Source organism: Marmota flaviventris, chromosome 10 (genome assembly GCF_047511675.1).
Source record: "Marmota flaviventris isolate mMarFla1 chromosome 10, mMarFla1.hap1, whole genome shotgun sequence".
Classification (NCBI taxonomy): domain Eukaryota; kingdom Metazoa; phylum Chordata; class Mammalia; order Rodentia; family Sciuridae; genus Marmota; species Marmota flaviventris.
In genome coordinates this window covers 43,618,948-43,644,307 of record NC_092507.1, presented here as the reverse complement: position 1 = coordinate 43,644,307, position 25,360 = coordinate 43,618,948, and the positions used below count along the sequence as shown (strand labels likewise).

Below are 25,360 nucleotides of genomic sequence, written 5' to 3'. Positions count from 1 at the left end.
AAGCAACTCAGTGAGACCCTGTCTCTAAATAAAATGCAAAATAGGGCTGGGGAGGTGGCTCAGTGTTGAGTGCCTCTGAGTTCAATCCCCGGTACCCTCCCTGCCTCAAAAAAAGAGCTTTCCAGTGAGAGCTAACTACTGGAAGAGCCCCTCTCCTCCCTGGTGTTCCTCCAGAGTTCTCAGAATGCTCTTCGGTCCACTGTCTCCGTTGATCCTCCCTATGATCCCATTTCTCAGATAGGGAAACTGAAGCCCTGAGAGGTCAGTCTAGAAACTTTAAGGCAGTTCCATCTTAGCCCTGGGCATCTGGCTCAAAGCCCAGTTCTTTGTCGGGGAGGGGGTCCCCGGGGCTGTCTGGCAGTCCGTAGTACAAGTCTTCCTCTTCCTCCTCGGGCTCCTCCACACCTGCTTCTACAGCCTTCTCCTCCTCCACCTCCTTTGTCCTTGGGTACTGATGCCAGCTGTTGCTGGGCAGGGCTGTCTCCCACTGCTGCCCCTCTTGGGGCCCATCCTCTGACACAGAAGCATCATCAATTAAGGCAAAGTCATAGAAGCGGTCCCGTGTGCTCCTGCAGGCCCGGTGCTTCTGAGCTAGGGGGTGAGGTTCCTCCCCAGCAGGTGGAGATGGGTTGGGGCTGCTACCTTCACTGGAGCCCAAGTCCAGGTCATCTTGGAAGGAGGCCAAGGGCGCAGGGCCCTGGGGACAGGCTGGGGAGCTGCAGAGGCAGAGAGTAGCTCTGAGTCAGACTGCCTGGGTCTAGAGCCAGCCCCCACTGCAAGGCCTGGGGGAGGCCAGCTCACCTCTCTGGGGCTCAGCTTCCTCTCCTATAAAGCAGGGGAAATAATGTTCCCTCCACTGGTTGTTTCTGAGTTTATGGCAGATAATATGTATAGAGCACTTTGCATGATTTCTACCACGTAGTAAGTGCTCAAGAAGCAGGGCTCTTATGGTATTATCCAAACCAGGCCATTTCTGCACTTCCCCAATCATCCGGGGTTCTCCCCTGGTCCCTCACAGCCCCTGACACACCAGGGGTCCCTTTGTTCCTTCGTCTGCCTCCCCAACTGGACTGGGAGTTCTTGAAGGCTAGAGAGGAGGCCAGTTAAGGCCTGGCAGAGAGTTGGTGCCCAGAATCGATAATGCAATAAGCAAATAAGTGGATGAATCTAAGAGCCAAGTTGCTGGAGGTCACAGGGCAAGTCAGCGGCAGGGTCAGGATTTGATCCTGGGTCCTCTGGCTCCAGGATCGCTGCTACCCATGACAACATTCAGAGAAAGCAAGGGCTTACTGTGTCCCTATTCTACAACAGCCCTGTGTGGTAGGAGTGACTTCCCACTGGGGAAACTGAGGCTCAGGAGAGCAGGAAACTTGCCAAGGAGACGCAGCAGGGAGCTGGGATTCCCACCCTGGCCTGACTCCTTGTCACCACTCTGCCTGCTGCTCTGAGTGTCCTGCACCCCCACTTCCCTCCCCTCTGTCCCGAGTGTCCTGTCCCCCCATCTAGGGTCCCACATCCCCGCCCTCCCCGGCCCTGGAGCTGGGCAGCCTCTGCTCCGAGCTCTGCGCTCACCCAGGCCTGTTCTGAGTTCGGTGTCTTTCCTCCTCATTCTCATCCAAGCCCCTGTGGACGACCACAGCGGCCTCCACCCAGGCCTGGGCATCCTGCGGGCCACCTGCTTCTCCATCGCTGGTTCTTGGCTGTGTCTCAGGGGCCAGCAATGGGCGAGGATCCTCGCTATGGCCCAGGACCTTCATCTGGATATGGCTGAAGTCAGGCAGGCTCTGGTCGTAGGCCGCCTCCTCCCACAGCCTGATGTAGGGGGCCTGGGGGCTGCAGGGAGCAGACAGAGCAGGAGAGAGAAGAGGCGGGTGGGCAACGAGGCACGCAGCTGGCCTCGGCATCTGTCTTCCCCTGTCCTCTTGCTCTGTTACATGATCACCCTGAACCTCACAAGAAGCTTCAGGGGGCATCCCTGGACCCACTTCATGGATGAGGAGGCAGAGGCAAAGAAGGTGAGTAAATTAAGTGCAGGATCCAGGCCTGACCCCACCTCTGACTTTCACTTGGTGTCTCCAAAGGGTGTGATGGCAAAATAAGGCCAGTTACTTGGGGAGTTTGTGGGTGCCCAACCGCATCATCCTGTTATTTTGAACAACACCTGGAGGCAGAAATTACCATTCCATTTTAGAGATGGGAGTGTATTGGCCATAAGAACCCACGGCTCTGAGGGCTGCTAGAGGGCCAGCTGGGGCTCAGCTCTTCTAATTGCCCCGTGACTCTAGAGGTGCCATGGGGAAACCCAGGCATGGGGACTGAAGCTGGCTTGCACCCGTGGAGATGCAGCACTAGAGCTCGAAGACAAAGTCCCCTGCCCAAGGTCCCATGACTGGGAGATGACAAGAAACAGGCCAGGACCAGGGTGGCCTGAGCCCCAGCTGCCACAGCAGCTCACTCCTATAACTAGCCCTGTGACCCAAGAGAGTTTGGGATGTCCCCATGCCCACCCAGGTCCACCACTGCACTCCCAGTGGGAGATGTGTTCACTCTGTTGCAGGAGCAGCAAATGCCATCGTCACTACCATTTCCAAGCAAAATAGAGCGAGCCTCTAAGGCCTGACAACCTGGGTCCACAGCCTGGCCTTCAGAGTTCCAGGTCACACCTGGGTAGCTGAGGCCAGAGTGCTCTTGATTGTGCACAGAGCAAGGGCCAGGGCTTGGCACCTCCAGGGGAAAGGCAGGTTGGGGGCCAGAGTAGCCAGAGTTCAGGCCCCACCTCCATCACCAACTCCCCATGAGATTTCTCTGAGCCTCCGTTTCCACTTCTGTAAAATGGGAGTAATAATGCGTAACCCATGATTTCTGACAGTGTGTTCTCAGGAAGGAGGAAGGCAAGGCTGGGCCCTGCTCAAGGAGAAGGGAAAGCCTACCCCACTGGCTTCTCTGGGGAAGGTTGGTCTAGGTGGCTGACCACTGCCCCCATACCTACCTCTTCACCTCTGTGGCAAGCCCATTCTCCAACAGGCCCAGGGGCTTCGGGGATAGGATGCCTTGGAAGTCAGAGTCCGCGGGTACGAAGGCAATCTGCAGGCAAAGAGGAGATGGCCTTTCTGCAGGTGACAACAGTGAGGTGGGGGAGTCCACTGTCTCCTCCTCCTCTCCCTGGAGTCATGCAAACCTGTCCACACACCCTGGGAGAGAAGCTGGACCAGGCAGGACCCCCCCCCCCCGCCCCGCTTTGGACAAGGGAGGAGGCTGTTCAGGGCACAGCAGTAGCAGTCCTGGGCAGATGGATTCCAGGCTCCTGTTCTCATCCTGACTCTTCTTCGTTCTCCCAACATTTACTGAGCACCTGCTGTGTGCAGGCACTCTCCCGGGCATCATGGTCACAGATGAGTGAGTGCAACAACCTGCCCTGAGCTCACAGTTCAGTCATCCCCAGGGCCTTCATCTAGTGTCCCCTGCACATGCCCAGCACACAGTAGGCGTTTCATCCATATCTGATGTATGAGTGGGAAGCAGGTCATGTGTTTTGTGGCTCAGAGGTTGCAGTAGAGGGACAGAAAAAGGGGTGGCTTCAGTCACACCCTCCAGTCTCTGTCCCTGAACTTCCAGAGGTTCAGTGGGTTCCATGAGTCCAGCTCCAGGTGGGGGCACTGGGTGGTGGAGGAGCCCTGCCTCTGGGGTCTGGGACGCTGGGTGAGGATCCTTCCCTGGGCAGGTCACGCTCCGCCCAGAGCTCCTCTGTGCTGTTCTGGATTGTGGGGTAGCCTCTGTGCTCAGAGCAGCATTGTGCACAAAAATCAAAAGGTGGCGGCCACCTGGCATCTCCTGACAAGTGAGCAGGTAAACCAACCTGGTAAATATGCACAGCAGAGCCCTGCTCAGCCTCGAAGACCAAGGGAGTTCTGCCACGCCACAACATGGGGGGAGCTCGAGGGCCCGCCAAATAGAATAAACCAGACACAGGAAGACAACCCCAGGGAGATTCCACATAGCTGAGGTACCGGGACAAGGGACAGCACAGGGGCACACAGGGAGAGGGGTGGTGGGAGGTGCTGTTTAGTGGGTAGAAAGTTTACTTTTGCAAAATGGAAAGTCCTGGAGGATTCCGCACCACCCTGAACAGACCAAACAACACAGAACTATGTTCTGATGGTGTTTGAGACTGTTCATTTTATGTTTGTGATTTTACCACAGTTGTTAAAGATGGTGCTGGTTCTTCCTGTCTCCCACAGTCGTGGCGAAGGTTCCAGAAGGCCATTCATGAGGAGCCTCTGGGCCCGGCGCCTGACGCACAGCTGGCCCTCAGCAAACCTCAGACTGCGCTCTGCAAGACAAAGCCGCCTGGCTTCCCTCTCTTCAGAGGGAATATTTTTTGAAAAATTTTTAAGCAACTATTTGTTGAGACCCTCCTGTATTATACCAGGCCCATAAGTAGCAGCCCCCTCCTCCCTTCCCACGGAGTGCTGTGAGTAGAAGGCCCTCGTCTGCCAGAGAAGCTCAGTCCTGATGAGGAGAAGGGAATGATAGGTGGGGGGTTCCTAGGCCCCTGTGAGGGGTGAACTTCCCCCAGATGTTTAAAAATAAGGCAGGGTCTGGGCATCTCCCACCCCTACCAAGGATGCTGTGTAGCCAGCCAGCTTCACTGTCACCACCAACATCACTGTCAATCATCATCATCACCATCACTGTCAATCATCACCATCACCTTCAATCTCATAACCACCATCATCCCCATCCTTACCCTCACCCTCACCATCACTCTCCTTACCATCACCATCACCACCTTCACTATCATCCACCATTATCGTCACTGTCAATCATCGCCATCACCATCAACACCACCGTCACTGTCAATTATTGCTGTCACCTTCAACACCACGGTCACTCAATCATCACCATCACCATCAACATCATTGTCACTGTCAATCATCACCATCACCATCAACACCACTGTCACTGTCAATCATCGCCATCACCATCACCAACACCATCACTGTCAATCATCACAATCACCATCAACACCATCATCACTGTCAATCATCACCATCACCATCAATACCACTGTCACTGTCAATCATCACCATCATCATCAACACCACCATCACTGTCAATCATCACCATCACCATCAACACCACCATCACTGTCAATCATCACCATCACCATCAATACCACTGTCACTGCCAATCATCACCATCACCATCAACACCACCATCACTGTCAATCATCACCATCACCTCCAATACCATAACCATCATCATCCCCACCCTTACCCTCACCCTCACCATCGTTATCCTTACCGTCACCATCACCACCTTCACTATCATCCACCATCATCGTCACTGTCAGTCATCACCATCACCATCAACACCATTGTCACTGTCAATCACTGCCATCACCATAATCGCCATCACCATCATATCACCATCTTCACCTCATTATCCTCACCATCAGCATCATCACTGTCCCTATCACACACACCATCATTGTCATTGTCATACCACCATCACTGCCACCATCACTGTCAATCAGCGTCACCATCAGCAGCAACAGCATTAAAGTAAGCCTGGAGGGGGTGGGGAGGAGGCAGCATCTTAGAACACAAGTTCTTGTTCTGAGGGGAAGAACGGGGTCAGGCAGAGCTGGGGGGAGGCCAGACGGTGGAGACCAACCCCCGGAACGTCAAGCTAAGGAGCTCAGCCTTCATCTAGACGCAGTGGGTGCTCTGGAGGGCTCCCGGGAGAAGACCCCAGTCAGACATGCATAGGCAGAACACAGAGGAGTCCTGGAGGGAGGAAGGAGAGAGGGAAGCCCATGGACTGCTCAGGTGCCTCGACCACCAGGCTCCAGGCCAAGTGAGGAGGGGGTCCTGGGGGCCAGGCTCTGCTCTCCCTGCCACTCCTCCCCTTCTCCAGCTCCCTGGAACCATCCGAGCTATTAGGTTGAGCATGTCCAAGGGCTCCCCAACTAGATCTGCCCCTCTCCCAGTCCTGAGGCCCAATTCATGCCCAGATCTGACCAGGAGTGCTTTAGAAATTCCACGAGATAACCCAGGTGAGGTGCTGGAGCTGGCCTGGCCACGGTAGGCACTCCACACCTGCGTGGGAGACCGGAAATGTCTTCTCCCATCCTACAGCCTTGGGTTCAAGTTCTGCCTCAGTCCAGACGACCATCATCTCTCACGTAGACCAGAAACACTTCCCCACTATTTGGCGACCCCAGACTATCCTCTATCCTGTCAGCCTGATAACCTTATCACACTGCAAAGCTAACCATGGCCTTTCCTTGCTCCATCAACCTAAAGTGTAAGGTCCAAAAGCCTCACATGGCATCCAGGCCCCAGGAGCCAAGCCCGCTCCTCCCCACCTGTACCCTCCTCCCCTCGCCCTTCGGCAGCCACACTGGCTCATCTGCCTCGTTCTCCATGTGTGTTTGGCCCTGTGGCTCTCCTGTCTGGGGGGCCTTGCCTCGACTGCCTTCCTCTGTGACCGACAAAGCCCAGCTCAGCCGCTCCACGAAGCCTGCTTCTTCCCCCTCAGGCAGAAAGCTGTCTCTCCTACTAGATCTCCAGCTCCTCAAAGACAGAGACAGCTTCATTCATGTGGGTAATGCTCCTCCTCACCTTCATCTTTATTAGCTGATTTAATTTCCTTATATTTATATTTTATTCCATCCAGAAAATTCCTTCTCTGAAGCTTTCCATGGGCCCTGAGAGCCAGGGGAGGGGCTCCAGGGAGGACCGGCTACAGCGGCCCAGGCTCCGGTGGACCATGTAGGACCCCCAAGCATCCCCCTCCTTTATGACACCCTTTCTCCTTCCCTTTCTTGGAGCCAGCCTGCTCCAGGTCTAATACCTGAGTCCCTGCGATACACACACAGACCTGGACTGTCCCACACCCCTGGACTCACCCACAACCCACCCAGTGCCACCAGCACGTGTGTCCAGAGCAACAGCTCTGCCAGGGTGGTGCCTCATCCCCCATGCATGCCCCCACCTGGCCACACAGGGTGCTGGCAAAGGTGACCCCTCTGCCAAGGCCACAGTGGTGACAGAGGAAGCAGGGGTTTACATCCAGGCCTGTGGGAGCTGGAAGGCGTGGGTTTCCCCCGACTATGCTGCCCCCACAGCACATAAGCATGTGAGCCCATCAACAAGAGCTCATTAAAACCCAGCAGTATCCCACCCACTGCCACCCTGGTCACCCGGGCCACCTCTGGGGAAGGCAGCAGCAGGAAGGATGCTACCCTGCATGTCCCCTGGTCCCCCGCCCAGGTCTAGCTCCTCCCTCGGGGAGGAGGATTCTGACGTGGAGGCTCTGGCCCCAAGGCCCTCTTCTCCCGGTGACCTCTACTTGGGGCATTGCAGGGACAGAGGCGAGTTGACTGTAAACTGCTGGTAAATGACCACAAACCAGCTCAGACCGCCCAAGCTGCCAACACACTGACACCCCGGGGCTGGCCCACAAAGAAGGCAGGATTGGGAGAGACTGGGCCAGCCCAAGCCTCTTCCCTGCTCTGAACTCTTGTGGGAGGAGAGGAGGGGCTGGGGGCTGGGAGGCTGATCTGCCTGGACCTGGAGCTCTCCAAGTTAGGCTCAGCAGGGCCTCAGACGTCCCCCCAAACCCTGTCTTCTTTGCTCACAAATTGTACAATTGAGAAAACAGAGGATCCTTGTCTCTCCGAGTCTGTCTCTGACCTGCTAAGTGACCTTGGAAGAGTCACCCAACCTCTCTGGGTATGGAAGTTTTACAGTCCTGACACGTCCAGGATCAACAACAGCAACAACGCAGCGTTTTACCTAATTATAACACTCTGTAAATTACAAGTATTCCTGTACTCCAGCTCTGATCATAATAACCCACAAGGCTGCAGAAGAGACTTGGGGCCCCATTTTGCTGATGACGATACTAAGGCTCAGAGAGACAAGGTCACACAGAGTTTGGAACAGAGCTGGAGCCAGAACACAGAACTCCAGAACCAGGGCTCTTGCCTAAACTAGAGGGCTCACCAGGCTTAGGAATATATAAAACCCTGAAAAAGCACATGCACCGGGGTTAGGCCTGGCCCACCCCAGGACTCTCAGCGGCTCCGGGATCCAGAAGGGCCCGAGGTGGAGGACTGCCCTTTACACTCTCCAGCCCAGACTCTGCTATTCAGCTCTGGGGCCTCGCCTTTTGGAGCCTCGGCCTCTCTGCTCTGCCGTGGAGCCACAGAGATGGGCACCACAGACCAGGAGAGCCTGGTGCGGCGAGCACTCGTCAGCCTCCGGAACCATGCACCAGGACAGGTCTGTGCTCCACTGTCTCCCCCGTGACTCTGGTTCTGGCCTCTGGACCCAGTGCCTTCTGATCAGCCCTCAGGGTGAGTATGGATGGGTGAGGAAATGGAGGCTACTGAGAGCAGAAGAAACCCAGGAGTCCAGTGGAAGGATGGAGAGGTCTAAGGATGGGGACAGGCGCATGGAATGAGGCACAGCCAGCACCCTTGGCCCCAGCCCATCCTACCCCCCCCCAGCCCCTGCACTGCCTACCTTGGGGTAGCACTGGCACATGCTCCAGATAACGCCTCCCATCACCATGACACTGCCCATGGCGTAGAAGGTGCCGTAGACCTGGGGCCGGTCGTGGCTCATGAGGAAGGTGCCGAGGGACAGCAGAAACAGCCCCAGCACAATGAAGCCAATGCGGAAGGTCTTCTCATCAGCCATGGCCACCTGGCCAGGCCCTGGCCAGTGCACCCCCAGCAGAGGGAGTGCGACAATCACATGCTAACCCCCACAGGCACGCCAGGGAGGGGCGAAGCTCTGGGATTGCTGCAAATTGAGGCTTAAAGTTAAAGAGAGCAGGATCCCTTGGGGGCCAGTTCCCAATCCCAGGTCCAGCAGCTCAGCCCGGCTGGAAGTGGCATGCACCAATGGGCAGGCACGCCCAGCCGTCCACCTTCACTCCTGGCCCTCTCACCTTCCCTCTGGGCCCAGCCGTCCCGACTGTGTGTCGGGATCTGAGGGAGGGAGGAGCAGGGAGGGACAGGGAGGCTGCAGAGGCTGGGCCCCAGCCAAGGCTTTGACATCACCTCATTTGCCTAGTGTGGGGCTGAGTGTGTGACCAGGCGGCTCCACACCTGCCAGCCATGGGAAGCAGGGAACCGTCCTGCAGGTTGGAATGCCACTGGAAGAGGCCAGCATCCTGCAACTTGACATTGTAGAGCCCTGTGCTCATCTGGGGTTCAGCAGGCACAGCCCATATCTACTGAACGGTGACTTGTAGAAACATTACAGCTGCCACTGCACTGAAGTGGAGCCCCATGAAGCAAGGAGTCACCACTATTCCCACCTTATAGATGAGGACATTGAGGCCCAGATGAGTAACTTGACCAACGTCACACAAAGTAGAAATAGCAGAGCAGCTGGAACAGGAGCCCAGAGCCCATGCCCTGGCCACGGTGCAAACTGCTGCACCACAGCACAGGGTGAAAGAGGTCCAGGGTCTGGGTTTGGATTCTGGCTCCACCATCTTGGGTAGTGTGGTCTCGATCAAACTAGCTGCCTATGCCTCTGTGTCCTCCTCTGTAAGATAGGGATAATAAGAGTCCCTCCCAGGGCAGAGCTGTCTCCAGGCCTAGCCTCCATGTCCCCTTCATATGCTATGCACCATCCAGACCTGCTTATAATGAGCTGTCCCTAACCCCAAAGGGTTGTTGTGAATTGATGCCCCTGCAGGGTGTGAATGACCCAGAACAACCTCCTAAGGTCCTCACAGCCCAGCCTGAGAAGGTGCCTCGATCCAGAGAATAACATTCTACTGGTGGATTGTCAGTTCTGGGACAGCGGATGGGAGAAGTCAGATTCTCTCCCGGGACTGCAGAATGAGGGCCAGGGGCATCTCTAGGAGAACATGCCCTGGAGTTCTTGCAGGGTTGAACTGCTGATGTAGGGTGGAGGGTGTCATTTGGATACTAGGCTTTCAAGTTTTGGAAATTGTGGTCAGCAACTTCTCCCTCCTCCTTGGCAGCCTGTGCTGTTCCCTCAGGCCACACCTAGGCTCACAACATGCACTCTGCCTGGCGTTCCTCCCACAGACCCTTTTTCCAGGAGGGGCTTCTCTATTACTGGTTCAGTCTGCCTGTTACAGATAGGAGGTCCCCTGGCACAGAGGGCAGAGGACCCTGCCCAAGAGATCACTGAAGGCTAAGATATTGGATCACCTCCAGATCTGGCTCCAGAGTAAATTTAGGCAGGTGGATGTGAGTTTTGTCACCTGTGAATTGGAAATGACATAAGGGAGGGGAAGTAATCTGAGACTATTCACAAGTCAGGACCTTTGTTTTACAGAGGCTCAGAGATAGGAAGCAATAAATCCAGGGTCCCCCAGCTGATGTTGATCCCAGAAAAAGAGACCAAAACCCAGAGGAACGGCAGCCTACCCGGTCCTAGAATCTGGCAGAGGGACTGGCCACTGAATGGATCGCTGTGGTCCAGCAGGGCCTCGTGCGCCCCCTGATGGCCGCCACAACACGTGCTTACACCCTCCTGTCACATCCTGCAGTGGTCGGCCTCCGTCCTGCAGCCCCCTAGGAGGTGGCAACAGCCGGGAGTGGGGTGGGGGGGGGGGGGGCGCAGGGATGAGGAAACCGAGACCAAGGAGTGTAGGGGTTGCTTAATATCTTCCCAAACTGAGCTGGAGGGCTGAGCTGTGACCGGAACCAACGCACCCCCAATCCCAGTGTAGAGGGACCTGACTTTTAGCCTTTCCTGGGAGGCCTTCCTGGGTCCCCGTACACTTTCTCGCAACTCCGACCTTTATTTATTCACGAATCAGCCTTCTTTACTTTTTTTTTTTTAATCTGAGTCGCTTCTCAAAAAAAAAGAAAGAAAGAAAGAAAAGAAAAGAAAGAAGGGAAAGAAAAATGGGTCTAATCTAATCTTCTCCAAAGAGTCGTGATAAGAACTAAATGGAAGAATGTGTGCACCTGTTTTGGAAAATGTTCCGGGCGGTTCCTGCTCCCCGCAAGCCCTCCTCGCCTCTGACTTCTCCCTTCCCCCGTGAACCGAAGCGGAGGGGCGGCGGGCGGGGCGAGGGGAGTTGTTGAGCCTCCAGCCACCCTCCAGCAGGGGGCGCGCCAGCCACACCTGGGCTCACAACATCTTCCTGTCTAAAGGGATTCAACTACTTACCTTCGTGGGGAAGAACCATCCCACAAGAGGCAGGTAGGGAAAGAGCATACCCAGTTGACAGTCGCAGAAATGAGGCCCATGCAGGCAAGGTAAGGGAGGCAAGGTGAGCCACCCACGGCGGCACAGCTAAATTCAAACCAGGGCCTCAGTCAGTCTCTGGTTGGGCTCCTACCACGTGCGGGACACTGAGGTGTAAGGCATTCTGATCAACACAGTATTGGGGGTGCTTAGTCCTACCTTCTGCCGCACAGTATGACAAAGACTGTAATAAGCATGAGGTCAGCACATGCATAAAACAAAGAGCCAGATAAGACCAGAGTGGGGACAAATTCACAGAAGGGATTCCTGTGACAGGGCAGGAGGAACATCCAGGAAAGGGGCCAACATGCGCAATGGCCCAGAGGCAAATGCCCATTGACCCATGGCTGGAGACAAGGCCACATGCTATGCACAGTTGGTCCATTTTGCCTACTCCTCCCGGACCTGCCTTCCCACACCAACTCCATCCTTCCCGTGAGTTACCAGGACACCCACCTGGATATCCAGCCACCACCATCCTCTCTCACCCCCATATCCTGCTGGCCCTACCTTCAGGATATGAGAAGCCAGCCACTTCTCACCCACTCACTGCTCATCACCCTAGGCTGGGCTTCCGTCATTTCTCTCCCCCTACCTAGTCTCTGCTTCCATCCTCGACCCAGGAAGTCTCTTTCTAACCCAAAGACTAGGTCACTCTTCTGATCAAAACCTTGGAATAGCTCTTTGGCTCTTAGAGTAAAAGCCAAAAATCCAGGATGACCCAAAGCCCTGGATAATGTGCCCAGTAACCTGCTCATCACCCCTCTGAGCTCAACACTCACTCCTCTGACCTCCCCGGCTCCCTGCTGTTCTGGGAATGCACAGGTACCCCAGGGCCTTTACCCCTGCCCTTCTTCTGCCTGGAAAGCTCTTCCTCCAGATAGCTACGTGGCTCCTTCCCTGAGCTCCTCCAGGTATTCCACCAAATGTCTCCTTTACAGTGAGCTCTTCCTGGTCATACCCTAAAATCACAGACGCCCCTCCCCAATGGTGTCCTGTCCTCCTTCCCCAGCTCATTTTTCTCCATAGTATTCATACCATCTATCACTCTACACCCATTATCAGTTTATCTGTCTCTTGTCTCTCTTGAGGGGAACCCAAGCTCTCGCGCAGGGTGGCAGCCTTGTTTTGTTCACTGCTGTGTCCATGGGGCTAGACCAGGGGACACTCTAGATGGTATTTGTGAGTAGAAGGATGGACTGTAAGGAGCAGGGCAGAGGAAGGCCAGAGGGAAGTAGAGGCAGGAAACTTCCCGGGTCATGCGAAGGTATATGTCGTTCTTTAAAAGGTCAAAGGAACCACTGCAGGATTGTGCAGGGGAGACAGAATCGCTTAATTTTTCACTTAGGGAGAGAACCATCCAAATGAGCATAGTTAGCAACAGAGGAGTAGCAGGTGAGGTTTCTGACTGCACTAGGCCGACTGCAGGTGGAACCTCCAAGGGAAGGCGTTACCTGGGTAACGGAAGCTGGGAGGAGCCCAGGGAAGGTGCAGGAGGGGGCTGAGCTCCAAGGGTCCCTGACATCTGGGTCTCCAGCAACCAGCACAAGATGGTGTCTGTGTGGGGTGAAGGCGCTAGACAGCCAGGCAGGAAGCCCACTGGTGCCACCAGGGACCGCCAAGTGGCAGACCTGGCCCTCGTGAGGCTCCTTGATGGGGCTACCTGTAGTGGACACAGGATCTTGAGTTTTCAGTGAGGCCACTGCAGCTCAGAAGGGGACAGCAACATGCCTCTGTCAGGAGACCTTGGATGTGGCCTTGGCTGAGCCTCCACACAGCTGGTAACCTTGAGTGTGTCACTGTCCCTCCTGAGGGCTTTTGATTAAGGCACAGATGAGTGATGTGAGAGAAAGTGGAAATGTCCTTCTGGCTGCCCAGTGCTCCCACCCTGCCCCCTCTGCTCCTGCCGGGAGAAGTGGGGCCTTCCGCTCACACCTGCAACTCATTAACTCACCTGCCCCCGGGGAAATTCCTCACTCTGGGGGCAGAAGCTCCCACCTGTTAGGAACTGCAGAGGGTCCCCAAATATGTGTGTCCAGCCAAGGTCACACAGAAAGGGAGGCCACTCCCACACTGCCCTGGGGATACCTGGGAAGGGGAAGGGGTACCAGGGGAGAAGAAGGGAGGGAGGCACTGAGGGGGATCTGGGACTGCGATTCCAGGGCTGGGGAGGGAGAGGGTTCCTTCCAAAAGCCCACAGGGGGATGAGGAAGAACTTCTAGAAGGAGGGAGGGTGCAGAGCTTAGGAGCCTGGCTGTGCACAGAGCGAGGATATGTGGGGAAAGGGAGGCAGGAGATGGGAGGTTGGGATGGAGACCAGACCTGTTCCCAGACCAGTGCAGTGGCTTTCGTTATTCAGAGTGAGGAGGGTACCAGTTCTGAGCCTGATCTGATCTGCATTTGACCAGCCTCACCTTGGCCCCTGGGCTGAGGAGACTGCAGCCAGGACAGGCAGAAGCAGGAGCCTGGGTGGCAGTGATGGCAATGTCTAGGCACTGGTGGGAGATCCCAGGCCTCAAAAAAACACTGGCTGTAACTTTATTCTCTGAGTTGGTTTTTTTTTTTTTTTTTGCCTACCAGGGATTGAACTCAGGGGCACTCAACCACTGTGCCAAATCCCCAGCCCTTTTTAATATTATATTTAGAAACAAGATTGCTGAGTTGCTTAGTGCCTTCTTAAGTTGCTGAGGCTAGCTTTGAACTCACAATCCTCCTGCCTCAGCCTCCCCAACTTCTGGGATTACCAGGCGTGCACTACTGCACATGGCTGAGATTTTGCCTTTCTGATGCAGTCTTCTCACCTGTTAAATGGGGACACACCACCTGTAAGGAGTGGTTTTGCAGGTGGGAAACAATGGCATATGGCATGCTGTTATGGCTACTGCCCTTATCCTGTTGACTGAGCCCCAGGCCTTGTCTGCCACATGCCCAGTGCTGGCTTCATGAAAGAAGGTTCGATTCATGAGTAAACGCTAGGGAGTTCTAAATTAAAGAGACAAGACTCTAATTACCTTTAATACCAGCTCCGAGGCGGTGGCGAGGTTTATAGAAGAGACTAGAGAGAGAGAGAGAGAGAGAGAGAGAGAAAACATGCCAGGGAGTGGGCTTTTATTGGGGAACAAAAAATTCCAGAAAAAATCCCATCCAATGAAGGTTAAGGGGGGCAGCATCCCAAGGTCAGGGGTGACGATTTGGGTCTTCGGGGCAGTGGCCAGACACGCCTCTACACGGACAAGCCCTCAGACCTGGAGAAGCGTGGGGAATAGCTATAACACAGCTGTGTCTAAGCGCCTCTCACCCAGCCAGGGAGGTAACTCAAATCAAGTACAAGGATGGCCTCCCACAGCCTTGGAACCCCTGCTTGCTGGGAAGGTCAGGTAATCTCATCGAGTTGGATTTCTCATGGGAAGTGGGGTGGGGTGGAGCCTTCGAGTTGCAGAGTGTAGTTGGACAGGAAGTAGATACCTCTGGCACATCTGGAAAGCAGGAGGTGTGCAGCAGGGGCATCTGCACTTGGTAAAGGGATATTACCTCTATTAATAAAGCTTGCATACCTAGAAAACCTGCATTTATTATGCACCACATTGGCGCTGAGCTTGAGGCTCCATGCAAGCTCTCTGTATCCACTGTTGCCATCCCCAACTCAGCAGTCCCAGGTGGGGCTTGTGCCACTGTGATTCTCAACTCTGCTTTACAGACAAGGAAACCAAGGCAGGGAAGGCTACTGTTCAACATCACCAAGGTTGGAATGTGCTAGGATCCCTACACGGGTGGTCTGGATTCAAAGTCCATGTTCTTTTGGTCATAAACTTGGTGTGTGATCTTGGGCCAGTTCCACCTCTGCCTCTGGGGCCCTGTGTTTTCTTCTAGATGCCGGCCAGCACCAGGCGCCAGCACTGTGAACATGCCAACTTGGATGTTCTGTCCCAGTTGGGCCCCTGATGACTGCACCCTCTAAGATACTACACGGAGCAGAAGAACCACGGAAACCAGCCAGGCACAGAATTGTGAGACATAATAAAATAGGATTTATTTTAACTCACTAAATTTTGGGGTGGTTTGTTATACAATAATAGACTCTTAAAACAGCATTTAGCAACAGACATATGGTTGGGTGCTTACTGCATACCAGGCACCGGAGGAGACCCTGGAAATGACACATCATTTTTGATGCAAGTTTCAGGGCCTGCGAGGAGCCTGTAACTCGCCCCATCCCGCCCTGCAGTCTGAGCCAGGCCTGGGAAGGAGCATGCAGCACCTGGAGCAGGTGTTGTGTCTCCAGAACAGGCATCAAGAGCAAGGAAAACGCTCTCGTAGCTGGGCGGAGCCAAGGGGGGCGGAGTCCCCAGCAGGGCATCCCCTGCGTCGCCACACTTCCGGCCTTCCTCCTTGGGGCACACAGTTGGTGCTGGGGGCCCCTCAGCCAGTGGGCAGTGCGTGACCTCCTCGTAAGTAGGGATGGCAACCACCTTTGGGGTCCTACAGAAAGAAGAAAGGCTGTTAGCCCAGGCCAGGACAAGACCCTGCTGTGTGCCGGGGGCGAGAGGTGGGGAAGGCTTCATGCCACAGTCCAGGTTCTTTTTTTAAAACCAGGGGTTGAACCCCTGCCTGTTGTTTTGTTTTGGGGTTTTTTTCCCCCTCTTTTATGTTTTGAGACATGGCCTCACTTAATTGCTGAGGCTGGCTTTGAACTTGTGTCCTCCTGCCCCAGCCTCCCGAGCTACTGGGATGACAGGCGTGCGCCATCGCACCAAGCTCACGGTCCAGATCCGAGCAGCCCCTGCATGCCCCGTGAACACAGCTGACACTGGGCATGCGCAGCCTGCCCTCCTGCCGCCTCAGTTCCTTCTGCCCGGAAAGGCTCTCCCCAGCACGCTCCTCTGCTGCGCAGTCCCCACTTGTCCTTTGAGGGTCCTCATGATGTGTTCTGATGTGTCCCTCCCCAGGTCAAGCTCCCACTCCTGGCTCTGTCCTTATGGGGCTCTTCTCTGTCACTGCACAGACACTGCCCAGTTGTCCCAGGGCAGGGGGGGGCAGAGGGCATGAGTTCAGGGATGTCATTGGATCACTGAGCCATGCTCCATGAACAGGAAGATGCGGACAGCTGACCGAAAAATCCTTTGCAAGATCAGAGTTGCGAGGCTCAGGGCAGAGTGGGACTTCTGGGTGCTTGGGGCCTAGCTATGGCAGGCCTGCCCGGACATTACTTCTATGTGCCCACCTCCAGGAGTGGGAGTCTGCCATGTCCCGAGCCCACCACCTTTACCCTGTAAGGCTTAGCTTTTGTGAGCCTGTTCCCCGCCCCCACCCTGAGCCACTGAACCACCCTCAGGGACTTGAGACAAAGACCAGGTCCTCTGAAGCTCTGCAGGCCAGGTTCCAAGAACAAGCCACACCAACACTGGCAGGAGTGAGACTGGCTCTTGCCTCTCAGCGCCCTGGTGGGTAGCTCATCTTCAAGGGTCAAGTGCCTCCCTGCCCAGGCCTGGGGGGTGGGAGGGTCACTGGCCTGTGGCCAGGCTGCTACAGCTTTGGGGGACACTGACAGATACGGGACTGACTAGGTGATCTTGAAGGTCACTCCTGACACTGAGTCCCTCAGCTGGTCCTGATTCTGAGCACCAGCTGGTTCAGCCATGGCTCTGCCATGGTTTGGGTGGGAGATCCTGGCTCAGTAACTCCAATACTCAGGACCTCATTTTCCCCATCTGTCAAATGGGGACAATAATGGCATCTATCTCATCAGATAGTGTGAAAATGAAGTCAGATGATGCAAGAAGTCTTGTAGCACATGCTGCACCAATAGGGGCCATTCATATGTCGTCGAAGGGCTTCAAGGAGGGGTGGGGCCAGGACCTCTTGTCACAGGTGTCCTGTAAGGTAAGCCTGCACAGGCTCAGAAAGTCCGAGTAGCTTGTCCTCGGTCAGCATGGAGCTGGCTGGGGAATCAATAATTCCCATTGCACACACCAGTGGTCTTGCTGTGGAGACCAAGGAGGGGCCAGTAGCAGGAAGCCAGCAAAGGGGACAGAAGAGGTGGGGGATGGGATTACACACCAGGGACCTGTGCTGGGAACTGGCTGCTGCCTCCTCCAGGAAGCATCCAGCACCTGCGGGGGACACAGCCTTCTCAGGTACTATGTCTTCTTGGCCCAAGCCACCAGGGAAGCAGGCTCACTGCTCCGCATCACAGACCAGGGTGACAGAGCAGGTTGATGGAAACCTGGATTTGAACCCAGCCTGGGTAGCAGTAGAACACAGGACATCAGCCAGGAGCCCTGCTGAGGAAGCCAGCAGGGCCCTTGCCCTCTCTGAGCACCCAGAGGCATTTGCAGGAGAGGGCAAGACAAAGAATAGTGCTCCTGGTGTCAGGCAAGCTGAGTTCTCTTGGTATGTGACCTGCTCCCCGCACACACAGTCTCTGAACCCTTTTCTCCTCCATATAAAATGGGATAATAATTCCCATTGCACAGATGCAGGGAAGGAAAAATGCGGAGAAGCTTTGTCAGCCCTCAGAAAAATGTAAGTAGTGGGGTTTCCAGAGCCCCCACATCTCCTGGCCTGTTCACCTTCTGGTCATTGCCTGCCCTCTCCCAGTTAGTTAAGCTCTGAGGGGGACAGCTGGCAGGGCAGGGCCCAGGGGCCCTGTGAGCTCAGCATACAGCAGGAAGTTTGCTTACAGGGCAGATGTGGAGTGGCCCTAAACACCACCTCCTGTCACCTCGGTGGCCAGCTGGACCCACCAGCACTTAATCTCCAAGGTCATGGTCCATAATTGCCAGGAACTCGGGGAACACAGGCCCTGCACAGGGCAGCCAAGTCACACACCCTGGGGCAGGCTCCATTCATGGTGTGTGTATTCTGGATCCAGTGACCCAGCACTCGCTGGGACAGCCCTGCCACAATAGTCCCCATGCGCAGAAGGCTCCATGGAGGCTGGGACTTGCCCCGCTCTCTGGAGTCTGGTCAGGGCAGGAGACCTGGGGTTTAGCACCAAGTGGGATACCATGTGCCTAACACTTGAGCTCTGCAATCTCATTTCACATTCATGACCACTGGAGGGAAGGACAGCATCCACCCCTTCATAAGTGAGTCATGCTCACACATCAACTAGGTGGCAAATCAACTAGGTGGCAAAGTCCCCACCTTGCCTGACTGCAAAGCTGGAGCTAACCCCATAGTGTCACTCTTCTCTCCTAAGTCAACCCATCTCTCCACACCTCAGCCCTCTCTTCTGTAAAATGGGCCTAATCCCTACACACACCTCAGAGGTAGCTGAGGCTCCAGTCAGTGAGTGGGCACGAGAGGTCATTGCCAGCTGTAAACACGGTCACAGCAAGGAAAGTCAGAGTGTACCCGAGCCTTACAGCGTACACCTCCCCATCACTCAGCGCATCTGAGTCTCACGGCAGTCTAGGGACCAGGTCTGTCACCCCTAGCTGACAGATGAGGAATCAGATGGAACCCAGAAAATCTATTAATGTTCGTAGACATGCAGTTTATAAAAGAAGGAGCAGGGACTAAAACACTTGACTTCTGAGTAGCCCTGGGCCTTGTGCTGTGCCCACTGCAGATGGGACCCCTGGGAGGCCCCATGTACCACCTTGTGAAGGGGGCTTATATGTTCTCCGTGAGCCCCTAAAGACAGGGGTTTTGTCTATCTTGTCCACTGCTGCATCATCAGCCCTCAGAATAGGACCCAGCACACAGTAGGTGCTCCATACACATTAGTTAAATGCAGGAAAGAATAAGTGGGTGATAAGTGGGGAAACTGAGGCACCACAGGGGAATGAACCTGCCCAGACCAAGGAGGCCTGTGTCTCTGACCCAAATGTACCCACAGCCAGGCACCGGCAGAGAGCGAGGTCCCTGGAGACAGGCACAACCTGATAGCCAGATGCTGGCTCCCCAGGCTGCAGAGCTGGGCTGGCCGCCACAGGGGAAAGGTACACACTAGCAGGAGAGCCTCCTCGACACGCAGCCAGCCCAGCCTTAGAATCTGACACTCGGATGTCAGAGCCTGCTGGCCTGGAGCCTTCCGCAGCCTCCTGGTGGGTGTCCAGTCTGCTCAGAATGAAGGCAGAGTGGCCCCACCTGAAAGGTGCAGCCGTGGCCTGGACCCTGTTGCCTCAACACAGCTGTGTGTACAGAAAACACCCCCTCCCTGCCTGTGCCTGTCCAGAGTGCCAACGCCTGGCCTGGCTCCTCGTCCCACCGCCACTAGGTCCCTCTGAGTCTCGTCTGAGAAGTACAGGGTTTGGTTGGGTGGTCCCCAAGACCCTAGCCCTCCCTCTAACAGTCGGCCCCAGGGGGCTGACTCCTGGGCTCAGTGGCTGTGCTGAGTGCTGTCTGGCCAGAGCAGGAACAAGCACATTCATCTGCCCTCTAACAAAGGGAAGAGGGGTGGCTCACAGGAATCTGGGTGAGCCCCTGCTGCGCCCAAGTCCAGCGCTGCTGGATGGCATGGGAGGGGGGACAAGCTTTGCAGCCAGCAGGCTCCCACCACTTTTAAGTTGTGCCTTGCAAATGGCAACAGTAATTCTTATCCTGGGCGCCCTAGATGGACAGAAGGACCAAAGGACAGATGATGCAGGCAGGCCCCTGAGGTGTGGCACACCAGGTCGTTTGTTGAATAAATAAGGACATAAGGGCATGCGTCCCTCAGGCATGCTCACCAGGGCAAAACTGGTTCTGGGGCTGGGTGATGTTCCTTTTAGGAAGAGAGCACAGACGTAGACACAGAATACACACAGAGAGGCCTCACGTCTATGGGAGTCAAATTTCATGGAGAAGTAAGAAAAAAATGTCCCAAAAGGCCGGGATGACAGCAATCATGGCACAACCGGAGAAGAAATTCATGCGGCATCTGTCTCCACCCTGCCCTGTGCCCTTGCACATACCTGTCCCCTTGAGGGAAAGTTGACATTTCCTGTGCACCTACTGTGTGCTGGGCACTGGGCTACACTCTACGTAGACATCACATCATTTCATTTCACAAGGAGTGTGGGGAGGCCAGTGTTCAAGTCCCAGTTCTGAGACACACTAGCTGGATGTTCCCAAGCAAGTTACTTAATGACTTGGTGCCTGGGTTTCCTCTTCTATGGAACGCAGTTAAAAACAGTAGCTGGAGGCTGAGGCTGTGGCTCAGTGGTAGAGCGCTTGCCTAGCATGTGTGAGGCACTGGGTTTGATTCTCAGCAACATGTATAAGTAAATAATAAAATAAAGGTCTACACATCTAAAAAAAAAAAAGCTGACTAGGTGCAGAAGTGCGCTCCTGTAATCCTAGCAGCTTGGGAGGCTGAGGCAGAGGATCAAGGCTAGTCTCAGCAACTTAGCAAGGCCCTAACCAACTTAGCAAGACCCTGTCTCAAAAAAATTAAAATGAGATAGGAATGTGGCTCAGTAGTTAAGTGCCCCTGGGTTCAATTCCCTGCTACCAAAAAATAAAAATAGCAGTAGCTGCTTCAGAGGGCCACCATGAGGACTGACGGTGTCACCATGAATAGCGGTATATGGCAGGTACCACACAGGCACGTGCTATTATTGTCATTGCCGTTACTATGGTTTAAATTCAGATGAAGAAGCTGAGGCTTATGGAGCAAGGGTGTGACTGACTTGAAGTCCCTCAGCTAGTTAGTGATAGAACTGGGTCAGGATCCCAGTGGACCTGAATCCTTCTTGTGCCTGAGCTCTAAACTCCTCTGCTATGCCACTGAGCTCACCTCTTCCTGGAAGCCTGCCTGGATTTCTCCACGTCCCCAGGGGACGTGTCTGTCTCTCTCACACAGCTCTAACTACTCTGGCTTGTCATCTGCTGAAGAGGCTTTAAACTCCTTCAGGTCAGTACAGACCCACTGATCAACCTGGGATACAGGGAAGGACCTGGTCCAGAGAAAGAGCCTCAGGAGAATTTACTGAGAAAATGCTGAATAGTGTGACTATGATCAGTCACTTAAGGTCCCCATCCCACCCCACTGACCTGCAGTTCTCCTCCTCCGAGGTCTCCACAGTGAGGTAGTACAGGTCTCTGGAGAGGTGGTATGGGTCCCACCGGGGTGGCCCCCGCCTGCTGACCTTGAGGGACCACAGTAGGCCGCAGAGCAGAAGCAGGCCACCTGCTCCACAGCAGAAGAAGCTGACAGACCTGAGCAGGGGTCTAGAGGCCTGGGACACGGCGTGCTCAGCAGGTGGGACCCGCTGGTCAGGCTGGGCACCTGCATCCCCTTCACTCCACCAAGCGAAGCAGAGCGTCCCGGCTACCAGAAACACCATGCCGCCGATCATCATGCAATAGCGAAGGGTGGAGGCCACTCGGCCCCTGTCACATGTCTGGACAGAAAGACAGAAAGGGAAATGGGCATGTGAGAGGTAACCAGGGACCTGGGTTTTAGTCCTCCTCTGCCTAAGGTCACTGTGCAGCCTTGGAGAGCTCATCAGGCTCCTCCAGGTCTCAGTGTCCTTGCCTGTGAAATGGGGACACTGCCCTGACTTTGCAGGGCTACTTTGAGGGTCACAGATAATGTTTATCAGGTTCCTAGAGCTGTGCCTGGGACACAGTAGGAGCCCAGTAAGAGAGCCACACGCACTCTATGCCTCTCAAGGGCTTCATGGCCTGGTGGGCATAAGGCTCCCCAACATGACGACTTTGTGGACAACTGGGAGGGTGGAGAGTGTGCACCTATTGGGTCCCCTGACCTGCCAGGACCAGGACTTGCTGGTTAGGCTCTGCCTTATCTCATCTGGTTACAAGGCTGTGAGGTCCTGCTGTTATCTCCACTTGACAGGGGATGACACGAAGACCCAGAACAAGCATAAAAAGTTTGAAAATCACTCTATGGAGCAAGACTTTGTACAAAAGGACACTCACCATGGCTTGTTTATGCTGGTCATAAAGAGCCTAAAATGTCCACTATAACAATATGGTCAGTGAACTATGGTATAATCTCCAGATGCAATAATTAATAATAACCTATTAAAAAGCCAAGCTTGGCCAAATGTGAGCAGAAGGGACCTACTCACAACACCTACTTCTCCAATGTCACTGAAAAACAAAGCATGAAGAACCCCACAAGCAAAGCAGAACTCCTTCCCTGCATGTCATGGTGATTGACAGTTCCCTTCTCCCCCAGCGCCTCATCTGCCTGAGAGAGACGGACTCAGGGAGACAGGGACAGAGACCCTGAGTAGACGGAGACCCGGGTCCGTGGCCAGTCATGCTTGTCCCTCCCCTTAGATGGAAAACACCTCCAGTGTGTGCCTGTAATGGATCAACTAGAACAAAAACATAATTAATTTAAGTGTCACCAGATTCAAAGACTTACACAATGTGCCCACAGGTGATTTATGGTTAAACTGCTTGACCAAAGAGAAACACTCTGAACCCCAAATATAGAATGATTATCATGGGTCTTGATTTTCAAAGAAGCTTGCCTGAGAACCTGCATATTTCTTCCCAGGAAAATCACATTCATAATCACAGAGCTCAGCCCCGGGCACATCGCCTGTCTCCTCTGCTCTGAGAGGCAAAGGCGCCCACACCGTCTTTGAGTATAGACACTTTTGCTGTTTTTAAATAAATCTTTGCTTGTGCCTTGCTTTTGATGAGTCTGAATTCTCTGTGGTTAAAGTCAAGAACCTGTCCAGGCTGAGTGGAGATTCCATTCTCCGGTTTGGAGGGTCCTCCCCAGAATCCCTGTCTGGTGACATGACTCCCCTCAACCGAGGCAGGTGGGCAGGACAGGCAAACATTCCCACTTTACAAATTAACGGATTCAGCTCAAGAAGGTGAAGGACCTTCTTGATACAGCCAGATACAGCCTGGTTCTCACACCTGGGCACACCTGCAAGAGGTCACCTTTGATGCTTTTTTACTTTCTAGGAAAACAATACTTGCTCAATGTGAAGGGAAGCAAAATGCAAACTAGCATGAATCCTGCCCTCAAGAGGAGCATGGTCTTGTACAGAGGTTTTCTATCCTGCAGTTTCCTAGCCTGTGTACATAATGACAGGGGCAGCAGAGGTGAGCTGGGCACCATACCAAGCACTTTATGGGTGTCCCCTCATTTAATGACTTCAACAATGTTATGTCCCAGGGACACTGGGGCCCAGGATCTGATTCAAATCCCTTTGTGGGTACACAGCTATGTCCATGTATTTGCTAAATGGTGGCAGGTGAAACCATGCCATAAGTATTTGTAAGCCTCGGACATGGGTGACACCCTGCCCTCCTTCCTGCTCACCTCCTCAAAGACCTGCAATCACCCTGAGTGTGCTCTCACATAGCGTGTGGTAATCCGCTTGTGTGGGTCTCCCTCCCTCCCAGTGGATCCCCATGGCAAGCAGGGCACTTGCTAACTTGCCATCTAGGAAGCTGGAGGGTGTCAGTGTCCGCTGGATGAAGGACAGCTTGCTCAGCAGGGCTAAGGTTCTTTTAGTATTATAAATCGGGGCTCTGATTCTCATCAAGGTGTCCTGTCCCAAGACATCCATCTCAGAGAGGTGGTCCTCAGGCAGTTTACCCACCCCTCACACTGGTGCACCTCCAGAGCCTGTACTCTGTGGGGGCAGGGGCAGGGCTCCCTGCCCCAGAGGGTGTAACCCCAAACCCTAGGGGGCAGGCAGGAAGCTCCTCCAGTCCCAAAGAAGTCCCACCCCAATCCCTACTCAGTGGGGCCTCCCAGCCTGACCTGCTTCTACTACTGCCGGCCCCCCATCTTCTTCTTGCCCTTTCCCCACCTTCACTCAAACTCTGGCCACCTGGGGGTCTCTGCTAGACCTGCTCCTCCCTCTGCCTGGGGAGTCCTCTGCTCCCACCTCTGTCCCCATGTCACTGGCTATGGTGCCCCAACACCACCCCCTCCCTGAAGTTCTGCCCACCTCCCTGCAGCCAGAGGGATCAGAGATCTGAGCCTCCTCCCCACCGATGGCTCCCCCTCACTGGTGACTCTGCTAGCTCTGGACCTTGAGCAGGCCTCTGGGGGGTCGTGGGGGAGCCCGTTATGCCAAGGAGAATGCAGGCCACATCTGAAGCTGGCGAGGCAGAGCAGGACAGAGGATGGACCCTGCTCTGACAGTGGGCAAGCTTCTTCATGCCATGGTGCCCTACTCTATAAAATGGGCACCAAAACAGGAGAGCACCGAGAGAATTAAAATAACACAAAAATTACTCCTTCTCCTACTGTTAGGGTTTTTATCTCCACAGCAGCACTCAGAACCTGAAGGCTCTCCCTCCAGCCCCACCAGGAGCAGGGCAGCCTGAGTCTAGGTTCTGGCCCTGGCAAGGCGGCAGTGGGACCATGAGTCCCCTGGTAGACAGCCCTGTTCCTGCCGGGAGAACAGGGAGGAGATGCTGTACCCGCCCTGGGGCTGGCAGCACGGAGGGATGCGCTGTGCCACCGCTGCCACCTTATGTCACCAATAAGGGCACGATAGGTTCCAGTTTCTGTAAAGAAGAAACCATCTGAACAAGTGGCCGAATCCATCCCCATGTTAACTGCTGGGGAAACTGAGGCCCTGAGTGCCACCACCTAAGGCCACCCTGGAAGTTAGAACACATGGGGTGCTCTGGGGCGTCCAGCCACGCGCGATCAAGGTTAGAGGGAGGGGTCCAGGAGGGGTCCGTCTTAACCCGAGCCGGGGTGGTCGCCAAGCAGGGACAGAAGGGATCGCACCCACCTGGGACGCGGCCATCTGGCGACAGGCGTCAGGCGCGGTCTGCCCGCGGGGAGCCCGGCGGGCCTGAAGGCATGGTGGCAGCGGGAAGGCAGGACAGCTGGAGCGCCCCGCGGTCCCTCTCCCCGTCGGGTCCCGGGCTCTCGCCAGCCGCGCGCCGCCAGCCGCGTCCGTCGCGTCCGCTCCCGCTGCCCGCCCCTCGCCTCCTCCGGTCCGCGCCCTCGCAGCTGGCCCCGCCGAGACTCCCGGGTGGCCCGGCTAGGGCGGCCCCAGGTGCCGCGCAGTCGCCCAGCCCGCCCCGCCCGACCTTAAAGCGACAGCACGACGGGGGCCCGGCTGGGATTCGGGGTTTTCAGCGCGCGATGGGGAGCCCCAGAGCTTCGCTTGGCGGAACTGCTCGGGAAGGTCCGGGAACTGTCCACCCTTGGAGCC

The 25,360-nt window shown here is 55.1% G+C and overlaps 2 protein-coding genes across 2 annotated transcripts; both read right to left on the bottom strand.

Moving 5' to 3' along the window:
* Positions 1-292: 292 nt before the first annotated feature.
* Bsnd (barttin CLCNK type accessory subunit beta) lies at positions 293-8,711 on the bottom strand. The gene is made up of 4 exons (XM_071618600.1): positions 8,535-8,711; positions 2,990-3,084; positions 1,573-1,833; positions 293-716 (listed from the first exon to the last, which is right to left on the bottom strand). The coding sequence occupies exons 1-4, from the start codon at positions 8,709-8,711 to the stop codon at positions 293-295; spliced, it is 957 nt and encodes a 318-aa protein (XP_071474701.1).
* A 6,591-nt stretch (positions 8,712-15,302) lies between these two features.
* On the bottom strand, positions 15,303-25,160 carry Tmem61 (transmembrane protein 61). The gene is made up of 3 exons (XM_034636419.2): positions 24,932-25,160; positions 21,237-21,586; positions 15,303-15,734 (listed from the first exon to the last, which is right to left on the bottom strand). The coding sequence occupies exons 1-3, from the start codon at positions 24,944-24,946 to the stop codon at positions 15,374-15,376; spliced, it is 726 nt and encodes a 241-aa protein (XP_034492310.2). The 5' UTR covers positions 24,947-25,160; the 3' UTR covers positions 15,303-15,373.
* Between the last annotated feature and the right edge of the window lie 200 nt (positions 25,161-25,360).

Excerpts from the sequence above, each read along its gene's own strand:
- Tmem61 (XM_034636419.2), bottom strand. Across the intron at positions 15,735-21,236 it reads TCGGAGGAGGAGAACTGCAG|GACCCCAAAGGTGGTTGCCA; the intron begins GTCAGTGGGGTG and ends TTCTTTCTGTAG.
- Bsnd (XM_071618600.1), bottom strand. The coding sequence starts at position 8,711 with ATGGCTGATGAGAAGACCTTCCGCATTGGCTTCATTGTGCTGGGGCTG. Across the intron at positions 1,834-2,989 it reads CTTGCCACAGAGGTGAAGAG|CCCCCAGGCCCCCTACATCA; the intron begins GTAGGTATGGGG and ends TGCTCCCTGCAG. Across the intron at positions 717-1,572 it reads CGAACTCAGAACAGGCCTGG|CTCCCCAGCCTGTCCCCAGG; the intron begins GTGAGCGCAGAG and ends CTGCCTCTGCAG.